Raw genomic sequence first — 19,867 nt, 5'->3', positions numbered from 1 at the left:
AGGAAGTGTTGCAGGTGAACCTGTTAGCGTGCAGGATAAGACCACAAGACTCTTGACAGTCCTCCACAGAGTCACACAGCGTCCAAACCATGCCTTGTCACCCTGACCAAACAGCTACAGAAGGTAACAATGTTTAATCCACTTACACTGAAATTTTAGGATACCCTTCAAACAATCCAAGAAGGAAACATTTACTCCAAGAACCTGTGAAACCACTAATCAATATGGCAGCACCAGTGAGCTGTGAAAGGCTGTATATAACACACTAGAAGTAATTTTGTTACAGTCTGCATAATCAAGACATACTTTGAACATAAAACCTGAATCAATTTGCGGACCTCAAGATCCCAGTTTGGAAGGCACTTTTATTCAGCAAATGCAGGAAGACAGAGACAAAAACTTGAAGCCTCTTTAAAAAAAAAAAAAAACACTCTGGCTCCATGTTTTTACATCATATTAGCCATTAAACCTCTTTCAGCTCGTGCGTCCATCTCTCCAGTGGGATGAACGGTGCCTGCTGGGTATATCTGAGACAGCTGCACAGGCACCGGCTTGTTAATGGCCAGGATGCTCTGTAAGCTTGAAAGAGGCAGGGCAAGGTACACCTCCGACTCCCGGCGCTTAGCATGAGAAGCAAGCTCTCTCCAGCGTTTTCGTGGCGCCAGTTCAGCAGCTCATAGCAATCACTGCATGTTGAGTTCTTTGTTCATTCAACAAATATTTATTGTGCCAGCCACTGGGAGGGAACAGGAAAAAAAATCTCAGGGGCACAGGGTAGAGAAAGCTCTGATAAGATAAAATACACAAAAGGGCTTTTCCCCTGTGTGCACAGCTTTTCCTTCATATTTCTCTTCAGTTCTACGGAATAGAGACTATAAAGGAGGCGGAGGGGACTGGAAGACGCCTAAGGGCACACTGGGACTTTAATTCTTCAACCAGCGCGCTCCCTTACGCCGAATAAATGGACTACTGGAGACCGGAGACAGAGACTGATAATAAGAAAACTAGGACGCTCCGGATGAAAAACTAATGCCTTTATGAACCAGACCTAGAATGGATTAAACTCCATGTTAAGACTGAGCTAAATTAAAATTGAGAAGTCTCAGAAATTAGGAGATTGGGATTAACATATACGCAGCACTATATACAAAATATGTATAGGAAACCAACAGGGACACGGTATATAGCCCAGGGAACTAGCCTCAGCGTTCTATAATCACCTGTATTGGAAAGGAATCTGAAAAAGAATGGTGTGTATATGTCTAAGCTGATTCACTTAGCTACACACTTGAAACTAACACAACATTCTAAGTCAACTATACCCCAAAATAAAAACTCAGTTAAAAAAATAATAATGAAATTGAGAAGTCTCCTCTACACCTGAAGATGATATCAAGGTTAGTTTAAAAATGTGCATTTCAACTATTAGTCTTAGTAAGCATGGTCCAAACTGTACCCCAACTCACGTGCTCTGTGTAGCTGACTCTGTTTATTAGTACACAGAGCACTTGGTTATCCTGAGCTCACCCTTTTTTTCTGGACCAGATCTACAGTGCCAAGTGCTCCAAGACAATCAAGCTTTGTAGTCTGGAACATGCATTCAAAACACCTACCATCTGAAGGCAACATATAGATTCTGCGCTGTTTCTTTAAGTTACTGACACTGTTCTTCCTTTCAAAGGTGTTATTAGAAAAGTAAGAACTGCCCTGTTTGGGAATACCGGCGATCCATCCCCATGCTGTGCTTCTGTGCGTCTGTCTGTGCGTCTGTGAGTCTGTGTGTCTGTGAGTCTGTGTGTCTGTGCGTCTATGCGTGTGTGCACATGTGCGTGCGTCTCTGCATCTGTCTGTGTATCTGTGAGTCTGTGAATGTATATGTATGTGCGTCTATGTGTCTGTGAGTGTGTCTGTGTGTCCGTGAGTCCGTGTGTCCATGTGTCTGTGAGTCCGTGAGTCTATGAGTGTGTATGAATGTGCGTCTCAGTGTCTGTGAGTCCGTGAGTCTGTGAGTCCGTGTGTCCATGTGTCCATGAGTCTGTGTGTCTGTGTGTCTGTGTGACTGAGTCTATGAGTGTGTGAGTCCGTGAGTCCGTGTGTCCATGTGTCTGTGAGTCCGTGAGTCTGTGTGTCTGTGAGTCTGTGTGACTGAGTCTATGAGTGTGTGAGTGCGTGAGTCCATGAGTCCGTGTGTCCATGTGTCTGTGAGTCCGTGAGTCTGTGTGTCTGTGAGTCTGTGTGTCTGTATGACGGAGTCTATGAGTGTGTAAGTGTGTGAGTGTGTGAGTGCGTGAGTCCATGAGTCGGTGTGTCCATGTGTCTGTGAGTCTGTGAGTCCATGAGTCTGTGAGTCTGTGTGTCTGTGTGACTGAGTCTATGAGTGTGTGAGCCTGTGAGTCCGTGAGTCTGTGAGTCCATGAGTCTGTGTGTTTGTGTGACTGAGTCTATGAGTGTGTGAGTGTGTGAGTCCGTGAGTCCATGAGTCCGTGTGTCCATGTGTCTGTGAGTCCATGAGTCTGTGTGTCTGTGAGTCTGTGTGACTGAGTCTATGAGTGTGTGAGTGTGTGAGGCCATGAGTCCGTGTGTCCATGTGTCTGTGAGTCCGTGAGTATGTGTGACTGAGTCTATGAGTCCATGAGTCCATGAGTCCGTGTGTCTGTGAGTGTGTATCTGTGAATCTTTGTGTCCGTGTGTCTGTGCAGAGGTGAGTGTGGAACCGGAAGGCCCCACAGGGAGACGTGCGCCCCATCTCTGCATCCTTGGTCCACGGCTGCGTGGGAAGGCGGGGGGAAGCCTGCTGAAGCTCCGGGGCCTGTGGGGCTGAGACAAAGTCCTCCCGATGGCTCGTCTGGCCCAGGCCCGGGGCATAGCTCTCCGTCTCAGACCCCCGGGAGCTGGCAGCAGGGATGGCTCCTACTTCGGGTAGCCCTGAGCCCACACTGAAACCAACCCGTCCACGTGGACCCACAAATCCATAAGGTGGACAGCACCAGGGCTTAGAAAGGCAGAGGGCCCCCAAGCAGCACGTTTCAGCAAAACCAGCCAGAAACCCCCAAGTTACACAAAGGCCTATTAATAACACAGAACAAACAGGCCAGAGGAGAGCGCAAAGGAAATCCTGACAAGGGGCCAGGCCCTCGGGGCTGGGGCAGGCGGGGAGGCTGCACGTACCTGCCATCCGGGCTGGCGTCTCCTGCCCCCGGAGCAGCGGGAGCGACACGGAGCCGCCGCCACCGCTTCTGGGACAGTGAGGTGAGGCCCCACCCTTCCACATTACTATTCACTATGCGTGTAAAGCCCTGGAGGGCAACGCGGCCCACGCCAGTGTTCTTGCCTGGAGAATCCCACGGACAGAGGGGCCTGGCGGGCTACAGCCCACGGGGTTGCACAGAGTTGGACACGGCTGAGCACACAGCACACACAGCATATAAAGAAAGCTGAGTGCGAAGGATTGGTGCTTTTGAACTGTGGTGTTGGAGAAGACTCTTGAGAGTCCCTTGGACTGCAAGGAGATCCAACCAGTCCATCCTAAAGGAGATCAGTCCTGGGTGTTCATTGGAAGGACTGATGCTGAAGCTGAAACTCCAATACTTTGGCCACCTGATGGGAAGAGTTGACTCATTGGAAAAGACTCTGATGCTGGGAGGGATTGGGGGCAGGAGGAGAAGGGGACCACAGAGGCTGAGACGACTGGATACCATCATCGACACAATGGATATAAGTTAGCAAACCCCTGGAGATGGTGAAGGACAGGGAAGCCTGGCATGCTGCAGTCCATGGAGTTGCAGAGCCGGACACGACTAAGTGACTGAATAACAACAATGCTATCATCACTATGGTTACTATTATGATTTATTATTCTATGATCACTCTATGCAGGAGGTTCAGATAAAATAACCTAAACGCAGTGCTTTGAGAAGCTTAATGTACAAACAAAAGTCGTTGTTTTTATTATATTTACAGAACATCACAGAGATTTACCATGAATGAGAGTCATCTTACTCCTCCTTTCCTATGTCTACTTTAAAATCCTGGAATATTTTCAGTAAATTTTTATAGAAAATGCTATACTCATATACTCACAAACTCCATGTTATATTTTTGAAGTAAATACTGACTCCATTCATTTACTCTCCACTGAAGGAAACAGAAGAGATTCACTAACAGCGCAGTAACAGTAAGTTTGGACTCTGGACCCTTGGGATCATACCCAACTGGTTTTGTTTTTTACTAATGATGTGACCTTGGATAAGAGATTTAACCTCTCCCTGTGACATTTTTCTCATCTACAAAATGGGAACAATGAAAGCATTTAAGTAGGGGGTTGTTATGATGATTAAATAAAATGGATTAGTCAAGACATTTGATATACATCTATCAATCAACAGTATTATCTACTATTATCTTAAAAGGGAAACAACTAAAGGAACATATATTTTGCAAGACCTTCTTTCCCAAGTATCACAAATATCCTAAACATGGGATCTGGTGAAATAATTCAGAGGGATAAGTGAATTTTTCAGTTGCTGTTGGTTGTGGCTTGCATGTGGGATGTCAGTCCCCTGACCACGACCCCTGCCGTGGAAGCACACAGCCTTACCCGCTGGACCACCAGAGAAGTCCCAGAGTCAATTCTCAAATAATAAAAATTCTTGAAAATGAGAATCATAATAACAACCAACATTTCTTAATGTTATCTTTTTAAGTATCCACAACTTAGAAAATAATAATCCATGCTGAGATTCATGAAACAGATGGCCAGAGAAACAAAGAAAATGCATTAAAAACAGCTAAACTAAACTGATCAAAAAGGTCAACTGAACTATCAGTTCCAAAGGGCTGAGAGTTTGCTCCATACGCATTCTGGCAATTGAAAACAGTAGGAGCCAAGATTTGCGAGGTGACAGTTAGGTCATGCCAGGTTAAGGGCTGATGAAATGACTTCTCCTAGTGCTAACTTTGCAAGCAGTTTGAGAAAGGAAATTTACTTGGAACTGAGACACTCAACACTAGTGGATAAAAAGCCAACTGCGCACAAAAAAGTCCAGCAACACTGGTCAGTTCGTCCAGGGATCAAACGTCTAGTCACCCTTTCTAGCAAGTTATTTACCATCTATGCCTGGCGAGACACAGGTGAACCTGCAGGCAATAGAAAGAAGGATAAAGCAGCTCCTCTGCCTAAACCTCTTAGTCTAATGCTGCAGACGCACCAAGGTGAACGCCTCACACAGCCCTCTCACGGGGTAAACACACAGGCACATCACCCAAGTCCCTCCTAAGGGGACACGGACGGATGCCCAGGAAAGGTCATACTGAACACAAAGCCCGGAAGTCAGAGTGAGTGAGGGAGAGGCTGAGCCTGGCACAGAGTCTGCTGGACAAGGGGGCATCACATGCAAAAGCACATCGGGTCACCACCGGGGCCACCCCAGCCTCCAACGGGCTCCCGTCACACGTGAACACTTCAGTACCGTGGCAGCCTGGCCCGGTCCCTGTCCCACCGCTCACCCCCCTCCCCTCCCTGGACGCTCTGGCCTCCTTGCTGTCCTGAAATACACTGAGCGCATCCCCACCCAAGCCTTCCCCCGGCTCTGCCGTCCACCCAGGAAGCTGTCCCAGCACATCCACACTTCATTCAAACGCCGCCTCTTAGGGACGTCAGGCCCCAACACACCTCACCCGCCTCGGGAAGGCGAGCTCTCTTTCTATCACTGTGAACCCTGCACTAAACCACACTCATCCTCACACGCCATCCCTTCAACATCTGCCTCTTCAACTAGCCTGCGAGCTCCGCGGGGGCAGAGGCTTCGTCCGCCTCTGATCCAGGCGCATTTCCAGGGGCTGCAAGTGTGCCTGCCAAGTGGGGAGGGCTCACTAAGTATGTGTGGAATAATTCGTGGGTTGTAAGTGCCCAGAGGCAGGAGAGAGCCGTGGATGGCCAGAGACACACAGTTTAGGGTGAATGGAGAAGCAGGGGTGGGGCTGGGTGAGCGTTTTCTGGACGCCACGAGCAGCTTCCTTCAACTTCTCTTAGCACACCCATCCCACTAGTGGCAAAAGTTCTCTGTCAGACGTCTCAATTGTTGCTAACCCCGGCTCCCGTAAGGTGACCACTCAGGTCCCAGGAGATAATCTATAGCTAGAAAAGAGGGTTACAGAATCCCCTGGCGTCCTTCCATGGAAATGATATGTTTCTTTGTTTTTTTTCCAGGATCTCAGTCCGCGGGCCAGGGACTGAATCTGGCCACAGCAGGGTGGCCCATCATCCTAACCACTGGGCTGAAAGGGAACACCCGCCATGCATGCTTTTGACAACATAAAATCTTAACAGTTTAAACGGACCAGCAGGGTAGCCTAAATGCTAAACACCCACTAGAATTTTCCAAAAGGGACTAAGAAAGCAGCAACGGCACGCACACACACACTCCAGGACGCAGACGGAGGTGCCGACGGGGCCTCCCGTTCGGTCCCACGGGTCAGGGAGAGGAGCGCTCATAGACTTGGAGACAGAGCGCAGGCGACAGGGGCCAGGAGAACCCGCACGACGGGGCAGGAAGCGTCTGCACAGCCAGCGCCGGGCGGGAGCAGACCGCCACAGGGCGGGGCAGACAGGAGCCCGGGTGGGCGCGGCGTCAGGTCAGCGTCCGAGACGGCTGTCCCCCGCGGGATCTGACGGCACACGAGAGGGACCGAGCCAAGTCCCGAAGCGCCTGACACGAGCGGTCCCTGGAGTTCCCACGGCAGCAGCGAGCAGCGCCATCACCACCTCCACGTCGGAAAGGAGGACGCTGAGGCTCAGAGGGTGAGGCCCCACGGCCAGAACTCAAGCCGGGCCTGGCTCCTGACCATCGTGGTACTTGACAGGCGCCTCTGCCCCATGCACCCACCCACAGAGGAGGCGCTTTCATGTCATGAATGCGTCTGAGGAAGGCAGTCAGAGTTAAGCAGACGGTGCCACTGCCCCTTCGCTGCTTTCTCTAAGGGCTGCCCTGGAAAAAAACAAGGAAGGTAGGATGGGAACAGAACCACAGAAAGAGCAGCTCAGCTCAGAGACGAAGCACTGGGAGGGTCCAGGCCCACCAACCACTCGGGGCCTCTTCCAGAGAGCTGCGGGATCGTTCCTCTTCACCCACTCTGCTTTCTCAAGGTCTCTCACTGCTCATCTCTTGACCTGAACCTGGACTTCCCCCGCACTTGACAACGTTGCTCTCGCCGTTTACAAGCCCACGCTTCCAAGTCACACGCTAACCCTTAAGAGAGAGCAGGCAACTGCACCGCTGGGTGGCAAACGCCAAGGGCCGGGCTTCTGCTTCCACTTTTGGATTTTGTTAAATCGACCTAAATACAGAAAATGCTATTGAAATAAATTCCTTATGAAGAATCTTATGAAATAGACTTAATTTCTGGCAAAGAGAAAAGCAAGTGAGTGATAGTTTTCTCATATTAAAAGGAACAGTTATGCAACCACCCGTCATGGAAGAGCCGGGCTGAAGTCAAAATGATAAAAGAGGAAAGAGCCCCACAAGGTTCGAGCGGAGGGCTCCGCGCCAACCTACTTCTCATACAGCCTCTGTCCCCTCACGAAGGCCTTCACTTCATTGTCCAGGGGGAAGGTGCCGTCATCCTTTCTAAAGCGGTAGAAGAGTTTGACGTCCTTGAATTCCTTATGCTCATCACACACTGAAAGACAAGATACACAGAGAGGCAAATAAGGGGGAAAAAACCTCTTATTAATTACTCAGATGAAGGAAGATGCTAATCAAGATTTGTTTTATTACCTAATTTCTCAAGCATACTACTTTGCAATCTAATACATGTATTTAGCACAGTCCCTGGCACAGAAAGTGCTCAGTTTTATGAGCTATCATCATCATTATTTAAGAGAGTCACAAAACTCAACTCATCCTTCTTTCCACAAACTCTTCTTGAGCATGATAACAGGGCAGGCATCAGCCTTAAAGAATGTGAAATCTAGCGAGATAGAGACAGGTCGACACGTAATTAAAACATGACATGATTCGGCTACGAAAGAGCTGAGCAGACATCAAAGGAGCACCTAGAACCCCCGCCGTGGGGAAGAACACCTCTCTGAAGAGTCTGAATGCACCTGGAGACCTGAAGAAGGAGAGGAAAATGAGCAAAAGGGGAGATGTCAGCATTTCAGCCCAAGAGAGCAACAGCACGTGAAAGGTCGTGGCCAGGGTTAGACGTTTCAGGAGATACGGTCAGGAATGGCCACTGGAACACAGTAACAGCAGAACTCGGACACAGCCCAAACGTCCGCCCATGGAACGGATGACGGTATGATGGCCAAACGGTATGTGGTATGCACTGCCGTGAAAAGGAGCAAACGAGACACACTGCCAGCGTGAGTGGATCCCACAAACAGGATGCGAAGCAGAAACATGCATCTCCATAGTGACCTAAAACAGCATGTCACACTGCTAAGAGACGCAAGCACAGAAATGAAAAAGCATAAAGAAGTCCACAGAAATAGACCCAGATGCCTCTTGGAAGATGGAAGGGAATGTAACTGGGCAGAGATACACAAGAGACCAAGTAAATGCTCTGTTTCTTAAATGGGTGGGCTCACATCTGAAACAGAAGATTCAGGGCTTCCCTGGGGGTCCCGTGGGTAAGACGCTGCACTCCCAGGCACAGGTACGGGTTCAACTCCTGGTTGGGGAACCAAGATCCCACCCACTACAGCGTGCGGCCAAAAAAACCTTTTCCTTTTTTAAATTCCTTTTTAAATAAAATGAAATAGAAAGTATAGCCCTTCGTTTTGTCTCATTACTCTGTGGCCACCTCGCTCACCGTGGTGGATGATGCCCCGGTCCGCCAGCTTCTGCATGAGTTTAATAGCCGTCTCTCTGTCAGATGCCTCCTTGTGTTCGATCAGCCAGTCAATCAGTTCTTTTGCGACAAAACAGTTTGGGTAGGTTTTAAGATGATGTCGCCTGTCTTTAATCACCTTTTCTTCATGCAGCCTGAGCCTGGAAAGAAAAGTTGGCAATCACTTTAGGAATTCTGATGACAACATGCATCACTGAATCAGTCCCAGAGAGAAGTAATGAAATTCAAGCCCAAGACACATCAGAGCGCCATCCTAATACCTTTATGTCAGCGGGCCATTTCCATTGGGTCAGAGCCAGAGGCCCCAGAAAGTGACCCCACCCGCAGATCCAGAACGACATGGGAGGGAGGCAGGCCCAAGCTCTGACACACGAGCTCCGCGTCACTGTGGAGAGCGTTCTCACCCCACCCCGCCTCCCTCCCTCACTCGCTCTCCACCAGCGGGCTTAAGGTTGCAACCGACCAACTAGTAAACTTCTAGAAACCTGCGGAAACCAGGTACTTCCTCTTCATCACAGACCGCTGAGAATGCACGCCCTCTGAACTCACTCCGTGACACAGCAAACACGAATGAGCGTCTACCCAACTGGCCTGTCAGGGACGTCCAGGCAGTAGAGACTGAAGTCAGAAAATGCACGAAGATGCCTGCCCTTGCTGCTCTCGCCTTCCTAGGGGCAACAGCTAAGCGCCTTGTGAGGCTCTTTGCACAGACCAGGGCTTCCCGGTTGGGGCAAGTGGTGCGAACGCAGGAGCCACAGGGTCGCGAAGACCCCTGGAGAAGGACATGGCAACGCACTCCAGTATTCTCGCCTGGAGAGTCCCGTGGACAGGGGAGCCTGGCGGGCTACATCCCCGGCTTCACCCACGCTACTCCCAGGCGTCTTACTTCATTATCTCAATGCTGTAGAGAAATGGGGTTGACTGAGTAACCACGCAGAAACTGGGTGAGCGTCTCTTTCTTCCTCCGTCAGACGGAGGCAGCTGCACCGCCCTGTCCTCGGTGATGCTGAGACGGGGGCCCAAGGTCTGCTAAGCGCCAGCAGCTCAGCGCAGCACCCGACACAGAGCAGGCCCCGCCCCCATTCCCGCAGGAGGGGGCCAGGCCCTGCTCCTGCCCGAGGTTCCCGATGTGCCAGCGAGCTCGGTCGCGTCAGTCGTGTCAGACTCTGTGACCCCACGGACTGTACAGCCCACCAGGCTCCTCTCTCCATGGGATTCTCCAGGCCAGAACACGGGTGGGTTGCCGTGCCCTCCTGCAGGGGATCTTCCCAACCCAGGGACTGAACCCAGGTCTCCCCTGTCTCCCGCATTGCAGGCAGATTCTTTACCCACTGAGCCTGCCGGAGCGCCCTAAAGGGGATGTGACGGGTTTTGATATCCCAGGGGCTGTGACTCTGTGTTGGGAACATTCTGGGCTGGAGCTCTGAGACCAAGATGCTCTTCCTTGTTCACCACTGTCACAGGCTGAGCTGGGTTCCCCTAAAATTCATACGTTGAGGCTGCAATTCCTGGTACTTCAGAATGTGACTGCATTTGGAGGCAGGCTCTTTTAAAAGGTAATTAGAAGCAAATGAGGTCAGTAGGGCAGGCCCTGGCCTTACAGGAGTAGTGTCCTTACAAGAAGTGGGGGTCAGGATACAGACAGGCCAAGAGGGAGGACCAGTGAGGACACAGGGAGAAGGCGGCCATCTACACACCAAGGAGAGAGGCCTCAGGAGGACAGCCCCACGAGCACCGTGATCGCAGACCGTGAGCCCCGAGAACTGTAGGACAGGGAATTGCTGATGTTTAAGCCACCCAGTCGGTGAATCTTGACTGTGGCAGCTTGAGTGAAGACCGTCACCCACTGCTGTAGATGGAGGCTCCTGAGAAGTCTGGGGATGAAGTGCTCAGCCGGGGCGTCGACAGGGGGGCAGGGAGAGAGAGACATGAGAGTCCTAACAGGTACAAAGCGCACGGAGAGAAAAGAACCATTTATTCTATTTAGTATTTATCTATCTGTCTGGCTGCATTGGGATTTGGCCGCAGAACGCACCGTCTTCGCCCGGGCACGCAGGCTGAGCTGCTCAGCGCCTCGCGGGAGCCCCGCCCCCTGACCAGGGATCAAACCCACATCTCCTGCATTGCGAGGCAGACTCAGGCACCGGACCACCAGCAAGGTCCCGAAAAGAACCCTTTTAACGGAGTTCCTACCATATGCTCAGCACTGCACTAAGCATTTTCACATGAGTGACTTAACTGCTGTGGCCTGAATGCTTTCATCCTCCACAAATTCACAGGCTGAAATACTGAACCCCAAAATGTTACTTATGAGGACAGTCAGGCACCCAGGACTTGGCTCTCATCCTGATGGCCAGTAATTCCAGAGGACCAAACTCCTGAGCATCAGCATCCTTCTGGCAAAACCAGGATAATGGCATCCACCCTGATTATCTCCTCACACTGCCGCAAAGCTGGTCAGTAAGGATAAAGACAACATTTGGGCCCTTACTAAAAGCCATGCAGCTCTGACTGCTTTACTGGTATTAATCCTCATGACAGCTCCCTGAGGCTGCTAATGTTAAAGTCACAAATGATATAAAAGGAGAGCTGTAAGTATTAATAAGAAGTAAACGAGCCTTAATTTAAAAAAAAAAAAAAGCACGCTCACATTGGTGTGCTAAAGTCATCACATGAATCATTCTAATTAATTCAGTGACAATGACACTGAGTGATTTGTTTAACATGCTCAAAGTGGCAGAATGCAAAACATTAATTCTTAGACAAGATGTCTGTCAAGAATCTAAGAATAATGAGGACCAATTTATTTAGAAATTGAAATGTGGAATAAGCTGCTATATAATTTGGTGGAGGAGGAATATGTTATGAGCCAAGAGACAAGTTTCGGCTCCTGTAAACTTTCCAACTTAAAAAAAGAATGTATTAGGTAATGTTTATCTTTAAACACTACAGAACAGAGCCTTTCGGTTACTATCCCTTTGGCACTGAGCTTGGTGCTAATTCTGGAGCAGGACTGCCTCCCTCTGAACCTCACGCCGTACAGTGAAAGGCAGCTCTGGTCACTCCCCTCACAGCCCACCAGGACCGGTGCGTTTCCACGTTGAGGAAAGCGGGCAGCAATATCGAGGACAAAAAGCTTCGGATCTGGGAGGCAGCCTAGAACTTGATCTTTTCAGACATGTTACCAGGGGTTAAAAATGCTCAATAACTGTTACCATCTGTTTCTCTGTAATAGAAACACAGAATGCTAAAGATGAGCATGAAAAATTCCAGAAAAACTATCCCAATAAAGAGATAAAAGAATTTTCATACGCTAAATAACCAAGTGTTTTGCCTGGCACTGTGCGTACTTAATAAATATTTGGTGAACGAATAAGGATACAGGGACACTAACAGAAATGACACCCTTTTCTAAAAAGTAGGGAAACTTCTCACAAAAAAAAGTGGGGGTTCTCACCCCACGACTTAGTGAACATCTAATATTAAGGAATTTATCTTAAAAAAAAACACGTATATGCTTTCACTTCCGGGGCAATCCACTTCCCAAGTTTAATCCCCGTTGTGTGGGTGTATATGTGGGTTTTGTTTGTTGGTCATTCTGTGTGGCTTGTGGGAGCTTAGCTCCCTGACCAGGGACTCGGCAGTGAAAGCGCGGACTTTAACCACTGGCCACCAGGGGATTCCCCTGCATGTGTGTCTCTTTTTTTTTTGAAAAAGCATTTCCATTTCTTTGAACTCAATTTACTGCTTACAAATTTCCACAGTGTTTAATACACGAATATGCATGATCCCCAAGAAGCAGGTAGAGGAGGCAATATTTCAAAGTATTGTGGGAAAAGAGAAATTCTGCACACTCGAGCCTCTCTGGGATGGCATTCTCCAGGAAGACCCGGTGAGATGCTGAGCAGGACTGAGCCGCCCTTGCAAACACACCCATCACCCCATCTACCAGGCCCACACCCCCTGCACCTGCAGACCACCTCCCACACCTCGGCCACCCCGGGCAGCGTGCAGACCCCCCCGAGCTGGTTCTCCCCGCCCAGGGCGGAGCCTGGCTGAGAGCCCCTGACTCACCGGGGTCCCCACGCACCCACCGGCCGCTCGGCGAGGGGACCAGAGCCAGAGGATTCTCCCCACTCAAGGGACGGCCGTCGGCCAAGCCCAGCAGGACAGCTCCGTCCAACACGGGAGCAGGGCCATCGGTTTCCAGTCCTGTCTGTGTGGGGAGCCTCCCTTCGAGGCGGAGCCCACCCGGGAGCCAGTGAGGAGCCCAGAGCAGTGAGGAGGGTCCCGGTTCAGAGCAGGGGGCGGGGTGGGGGCTCGCGGCCGGACGCCCCTGGTTCCCGGTGATTCCCCCGCGCAGACCCCTGCGTCCAGGACTGTCCACCAGGCTAACCCAAATGTTCGTGTGGATTCCTCCATAGGAGGCTACGGAAAAACCCAAGTGAACTTTCTGGCCAAGCCAACACATGAGGTGTTTAGAACACAGGTTAAACATCCTCGGGATAAGAAACCCGGCAACCAGGGAAGAGGGGAGCGCGCAGGCCAGCTCCGGGAGGGCAGAGGGGAAGAGACGGCCAGAGGCCCCCGACGCGGGCCCGGGTCGGGTTCCTTCGAGCCTTTCAGTTCTTCCTTCAAGCTGCCGCACTCCAAGAATACCCAGAACAGGGTCAGCCCCTTCTGGCGGCCGCAGGAGTCTCGGCTCGGGTTCCACGAGGCCTGCACCTGCCCGGCCCAGGAGGCCTGCAGTGAGCGCGGCCCCTCCAAGCGTCCTCACTGTCTCTGCCCCGCGTGCACCGGCATGTCCATCTCATAGTCTGGACATCCTGCACTCTACCCTCAAGACAGACACCCCTTGGCTTCAAACACCCCCTCCTCCAGCCTGTAATAGCTAAAAAAATTCTACTTGCTCTTCGGCTTAAAAGCACCTCCCCTGAGAACATTTTCTCAGCCACCCCAAATCAGAAAACGAGCTTCCCTCCTCTGCTCGCCCACTAGTGAAGCACTCACCCCACTGCGTCACTGTCAGACGGGGTGAGGGATGCTGGGGGGAGGTGCCGATTTGTAATTCCAGCGCCTAGAACACAGCAGGGCACAGAGCCTCACTGATGGGAAAAATCAGCTGATGCATCTGATACCCTGGGCCTTGAGATGCATGGGGCAGAAGAGTCTTGTGAAGACAGAGTCCAAATCAATCCACACTGAACCCCTGGGAAGAAGAATCATCTCTGTTTTAACTGCATTTTCTATGCCACTGGCTGGAGTATTTAAATACAAAAGCCACCTTCCCGTCATTCATTTCAGACAGCTGGTTCACAGGCTTTAGAGTCAAGGTGATTCTGTAATATTCTATCCGCGGCCAGCGAACCAGCTGCTGAAAGTGCCATCTGACAATTTCTTCTTCCAGCTCCAGGAGAACAAACACTCCGGAGCACAGGGTGCTAATAATCCCTATGAAATTACCGTCCATCAGATAAGAAAGGCAGAAATTGTTTTTCCAAAAAAACAGCTCGTGGAAAACTGCAGCGGGTTGCAGGACTCAGAGAACAAAAGAGGGCTAGAAACCACAGTCTCATTTAAAAACAGCGTCATAAATCTCAGCCGAAGTAAACAGTTTAATTAAAACACACAGCCAGCAGAACAGTGTGGCTGACAGCACGAGCCTTGTGATCTGGGCAACAGCACTGACATTGATGTGCTTTCAACGCAAGCTATTGTCCCTTCCAGATGTCCAGGAATGGCCATTATCTGTCCTTGGGGACCAGAGAATTCAGAGGAAGTCACTCTTACTCACCCACCCTTGAAAGGTCCCAAGTCTAAAAGGATAAGAAAATAAGAGAGGAACCACTGAAAGCTAACACACTGCATTTTCTTTTCGTGTCTGGATTTATTTTATAATTAAAAATTCAAATAATCAAACAAATTCACGCCCTTGGTAGATTAAAAAATTTCAAAAGTGCATAACCTCAAGCTGGGTAACTGGTGATGCACTGATACTTGTTGAAGCCAGGAGACGTGTGTGTGGGCGTGTGCTAGACTATTGTTTTTACTTCGGGAGGGGTTTGAAATTCCTTGACCCCCATTTTTTTTTAAGATAAATATTTTTTGATGTGGACCATTTTTAAACTCTTTAGTGAATTTGTTACACTACTGCCTCTGTTTTATGACTTGGCTTTTAATTTTTTTGGTCACGAGGCATGTGGGATCACAGTGACCAGACCAGGGACGCAACCCTCACCCGCTGCATTGAGAGGTGAAGTCAACCACTGGGCCGCCAGCGAAGTTCCAACCCCCACTTCCCAAAGGAACACGGTACGAATAGTTGTTTACGTATTCTTGCAAAAAATCTATGACGTCCACATGTGCAGCTGTATACGTATGCTCTTACGGGAAATAGGGTCATAACAGACATTTCACGTAGTTTTGCTTCAAGAAGATGCTTGAATCCTCTCAGCCTGATGAGAACAAGGGGAATAATACAGATGGTGATAGAAAGAATAGAGAACTGGTTAGTGTAATGGACTTCACACTACTGAACTGCACATTTTTAAACGGTTAACATGGTAAATTGTATGTCGTGTACATTTTACTGCAATAGAAAAAGACTCTATACTTAAAAAAACAACCGGTTAATGTAAAGAGAGCATGTGTGATCTGGGGAGCCAGAGGGAATTGCTCTGAGACCACACACGTGCATGCACGCGTGCGCACGCGCACACACACACACACAAAACAGAAAGCCATGCTGGCCATCTTCTCTAGTGGACACGTCAAACGTTCCATCAGCAAGACCCCTTTTCGGGAGGGTAGTGAGCAAGGGCTCTGGGAATCAGGAACAGAGCCCTTTCTCAGCCCGTGCCAGGTCAGCCCAGAGCAGAGTCCCACGTACGCTGTGTGTCCTGTCACCTCGGTGAACTGAGAAGGTAAACGCCTGGGAAGGAAGCATGCCTGATTCGAGCCCCGTATCTCAGGGGCAGTACTTAAAATCATGATGGAGTGTTGGCAGAAATAATAACACTAACACTTTACATCTGAGCAGAACTGAGCACCATCAGAAAGAGCCCAGCAAGACCCCTTGTGAATCAGGCAGGCGTTGTCTTACTCAAGAGACAGGTAAGGAAGCAAGCTGGCAAGGTGACAGTGATGTGCTCACAGTGAACGTGAAAGTCATGTCCGACTCTTTGTGACCCTGTGGACTACACAGTCCGTGGGATTCTCCAGGCCAGAATACTGGAGTGGGCAGCCTTTCCCTTCTCCAGGGATCTTCCCGACCCAGGAATCGAACCAGGGTCTCCTGCCTTGCAGGTGGATTCTTGACCAGCTCACTTACCAGGGAGGCCCTAATGTGCTCAAGCTAGATTTCTAACAAAGAGCAGGACTTCCCTAGTGATTCAGTAGTTAAGAATCTGTCTGTCAATGAAGGGACATGGGTTCAATCCCTGGTCTAGGAAGATCCCACACGCTGCAGGGTGACTGAGCCCGCGCTCCGCGATGAGAATCTGTGCAGCGAGCGTGCAGCCCCGCTCAGCGCAGCTGGAGAACGCCTCAGCTCGGCAAGGAGACCCAGCGCGGCCCATAAATAAAAGGCTAAAAAAAAATCACACAGCAAAGCAATGAAGATGGTTTAAAAATAACGCAGATCTAATTTCTACATTTAGAGAGCTTTCCATGCCATCAAACTTTAAACAGAAGCACCTGGCTTCTGCCTATTTTATGCTCATATAGGCTAAGAAAGAGAAAACATTCCAGTCATGCTAAAATGCCAGGGAAGGTGAAAATTCATGCAATTTATACATCACACAAATACTACCTTATAACTACAGATGGGGATCACTGCTACAAAAGCAGTCATCACGCTGTCTTCATGACTGCCTTGAGCCAGTGTTGTGTAATTAACACGACATCACCCAAGGGCCAGAAGTGGACACAGTGAGTTATGCTACCCAGAGAGTCGGCATCAGCTCATTCAGGATACATAACAAAACCCGCTACTGTTTCTGGCTGTTCCAAGCACACAGCACGCGGGATCTTAGTTCCCAGACCAGGGATCAAACCCATGTCCCCTGCCCCCTGCAGTGGAAGCCCAGTCTTAACCCCTGAATTGTCAGGGAATTCCCCTAACACACACTTTGCTTTTTTAATTCTTTATTGAAGTGTAGCTGAATCACAATGCTGTGGTAGTTACAGCAAAATGACTCAGCTGTGTGTAGAACGGACAGACAAGGTCCTATTAAACACTTTTAATGATGTGTGCGTAACTGCTCCCGAGACCTTCTGAAACCCCTCATCTCATCCTTGAGATAAGATGTAAACACTAGGTCAGGGCAGGAAGGTCCCTAAGTCAGCCTCCCTCATCTCGTTAGATCTGAGATTTCTCACTGAATTCTTCCTCCATGTGAGCATTTTTCTAGGAGGTCTCCAGTTCTGAGGAATAAGAAACAACATCAGCCTCTCAAGTTCTGATCTCTTCCTCTGATGAGTCACAAGAAAGGTAACTTCTGGCTTGCAAAGTGCCTTTCCAAGAAGCTCAAAGAGTTTTCTCCAAACATGTCATTATTTGTTTACATTCCATACCCAGCAGAATCAGCCCTCCAAGTGCCATTTTACAGATGAAGAAACAAGCCCAGAATGGTTCATGGAATTCGCCGAGGACACAGAGGGACTCCCAGGACCGGCGCTGGGCCCCGAGTCCACGGGTCCTGCTCTCTTTAGAGGACAGGGCGGCGCTGGTCCTGCTCTCTTTAGAGGGCCAGGCAGCTCTCGGACTGCTCAGGGGCGGCTCTGACCCCGGCCACCTGGCCCGTGGCACCCCTGTCATGAGAGGGCACCGCATCCCGGCACTTTCCTCCTGAAACTCAGAGCTCTGCTCATTACTCAGAACAGCAGTTTGCAGCCTGGGTGAACATCACATCCCGTCCTCCATCCTGGTCCCCAAGACTTGGCACAGGCCAGTAAACGGTGCTCTTCAGGTGGCAGCGAGCAGCACTCGCCTGGTGCTCCAGCGGCTAAGGCGCCACACTTCCACTGCAGGGAGCATGGGTTCGCTCCCTGGTCAGAGAACTAAGGTCTTGCGTGCCGCGTGGTATGGCCAAAGGACAGAAAAAAGAGAGAAAGAAAACACACCTTTCAGGCAGGAATAGGGACTCAGTTGTGTTAGTCCCCAAATCCCACTCCTGCCCCCCTGACAAGTGTTCATCATCACTCAGGGGGCTGTGGAACCAGACCGACCAGGGCTCAAGTCCAGGTCACAGTCATCACCTGCCGTGTAACCGTGGGCAGAGCAGTCAACTTCTCAGCACCTCAACTTTCCCATCTATAAAATGGGAATATTAATGTACGTGTCATATTGTGAGGATGAGATGAGAGATTCTATGTTAAGGGCTGAGCACACAGTAAGCTCTCAATAAATGTCAACTCTTACTGATGTTATTATCATGTAATACATTTTGCCAGATTGTGCCAGAAGCTCCATCAAAATACCACTAAATATGCTCCTCAGTTGGTTTTTAGAACAAATGCAATCCTCAGTTGACGACCACTGTTTTCTAGCATGGATGCAGAACTTTGAACTGAAGTTGGTTCATGTCTCTGGGACTGATCTCAGGACAATCGGGCTAGGTCAGCAACGGCTGCTCTTTGTTAAGCCCGTTCTTGGTTAAAAGTGTATTCGCTCAGTTGGGTCCGACTCTTTGCGACCCCACGGACTGTAGCCCGCCAGGCTCCTCTGTCCGTGGGATTCTCCAAGCAAGGATGCTGGAGGGGGTTGGCCGTTTCTCCAGAGATCTTCCCAACCCAAGGATTGAACCCAGGTCTCCTGCACTACAGGCGGATCCTTCACCAGCTGGGCTACCCGGGAGGAGCAGAGATAACCGAAGGTGAGGAAGTATTCAGTCACTCCCTACACACACATCACGGCCATGCTTTCTGTGGGGCTTGTGAGAATCCATCCCACCTCTTCTAAGGTCTCAGCCAAACTGATAACTAAAATCACTCAACTGTTTTAACTGGTAAAAACTTCCAGCCATCTAGTTCAAGCTGTCCCCAGCATCGCTGTTTCAGAGACGGGAAGACAGACGGAGAAATGAGGTGACCCGCCTGTGTTTTCCCTGCTGCAAGTTCAGCCTAGGAGTCCTGCCTCTGACCAGGCCACCCGCTGACCTCCACAGCCGGGCAGCCGCAAATAGGCTGCCGCTAACCCAGCAGCGTGCCAAGGAGTGCTTTTTTGTTTTAACCTAACTTCCTACTCATTTTTTAAACTAATTTCTTTGTCCACTTTTGGCTGTGCTGGGTCCTCACTGCTGTTCCGGCTTTCTCTAGCTGGGGCGGGCAGGGCTGCTCTCCAGCTGCGCGTGCAGGCTTCTCACTTGCTGGCTTCGCTGGTTGTGGAGCCCGCTCTAGGGCTCTAGGGTTCGGGGGTCGGGGCGTGGGCTCTAGGGCTCTGAGGCTCAGGGGTCAGGGGCTCAGGGGTCGGGGTGTGGCCTCTAGGGTTCGGGGGTCGGGGCGTGGGCTCTAGGATTCGGGGCTCAGCAGTCAGGGCACCTGGGCTCGGGGCTCCGGGCGCGTGGGCTCAGGGCTCAGGGGCTGGGGCCTGGGCTCTAAGGCTCGGGGTCTCAGGGGTCAGGGTGCACGGGTTGCCTTGCTCTCAGGCACTCGGGATCCTCCCAGACCAGGGATCGAACCCCTGCCTCCTGCATGGGCGGGCAGACTCTCCACTGGGCCACCAGGGAAGCCCAGGGAGCACTTCTGTCACTGACGAGAGAGCTGGCCTGGGCCCTCTCTGCAAGAGCCTGCGAGTCATCTCTGCAACACCCAGACCACTGCATCCCAACAAGATATATAACGTTGCAAACCGAAATATCTTCCCTGAGGAAAAACAATGCACATAAAAATTAAGTACAAAAGATCATGACATAATAACTATTGTTCAAAATACGATTCCTGGGTTTCCCAGGTTGCACAGTGGGAAACAATCCACCTGCTAATGGAGGAGATACAAGAGATGCAGGTTCAATCC

General features: G+C 50.3%; 1 protein-coding gene across 6 annotated transcripts in view; it reads right to left on the bottom strand.

Annotated features, from left to right (window-relative positions):
- DEPTOR (DEP domain containing MTOR interacting protein) overlaps nucleotides 1–19,867 on the bottom strand; it is a 163,644-nt gene that overhangs the window by 108,979 nt on the left and 34,798 nt on the right. For all 6 annotated transcript variants that reach the window (XM_061123876.1, XM_061123877.1, XM_061123872.1 and 3 more), the window contains exons 2-3: nucleotides 8,815–8,993; nucleotides 7,554–7,677 (exon numbers count right to left, since the gene is read on the bottom strand). In XM_061123876.1, the coding sequence (XP_060979859.1) occupies nucleotides 7,554–7,677; nucleotides 8,815–8,993 (303 nt within the window). The remainder of the gene's footprint in view (nucleotides 1–7,553; nucleotides 7,678–8,814; nucleotides 8,994–19,867) is intronic.

The sequence above is a fragment of the Dama dama genome, chromosome 21 (genome assembly GCF_033118175.1).
Source record: "Dama dama isolate Ldn47 chromosome 21, ASM3311817v1, whole genome shotgun sequence".
Taxonomy (NCBI): Eukaryota; Metazoa; Chordata; class Mammalia; order Artiodactyla; family Cervidae; genus Dama; species Dama dama.
The sequence above is the reverse complement of the archived record's forward strand: the minus strand, read 5'-3'. Positions and strand labels throughout refer to the sequence as shown.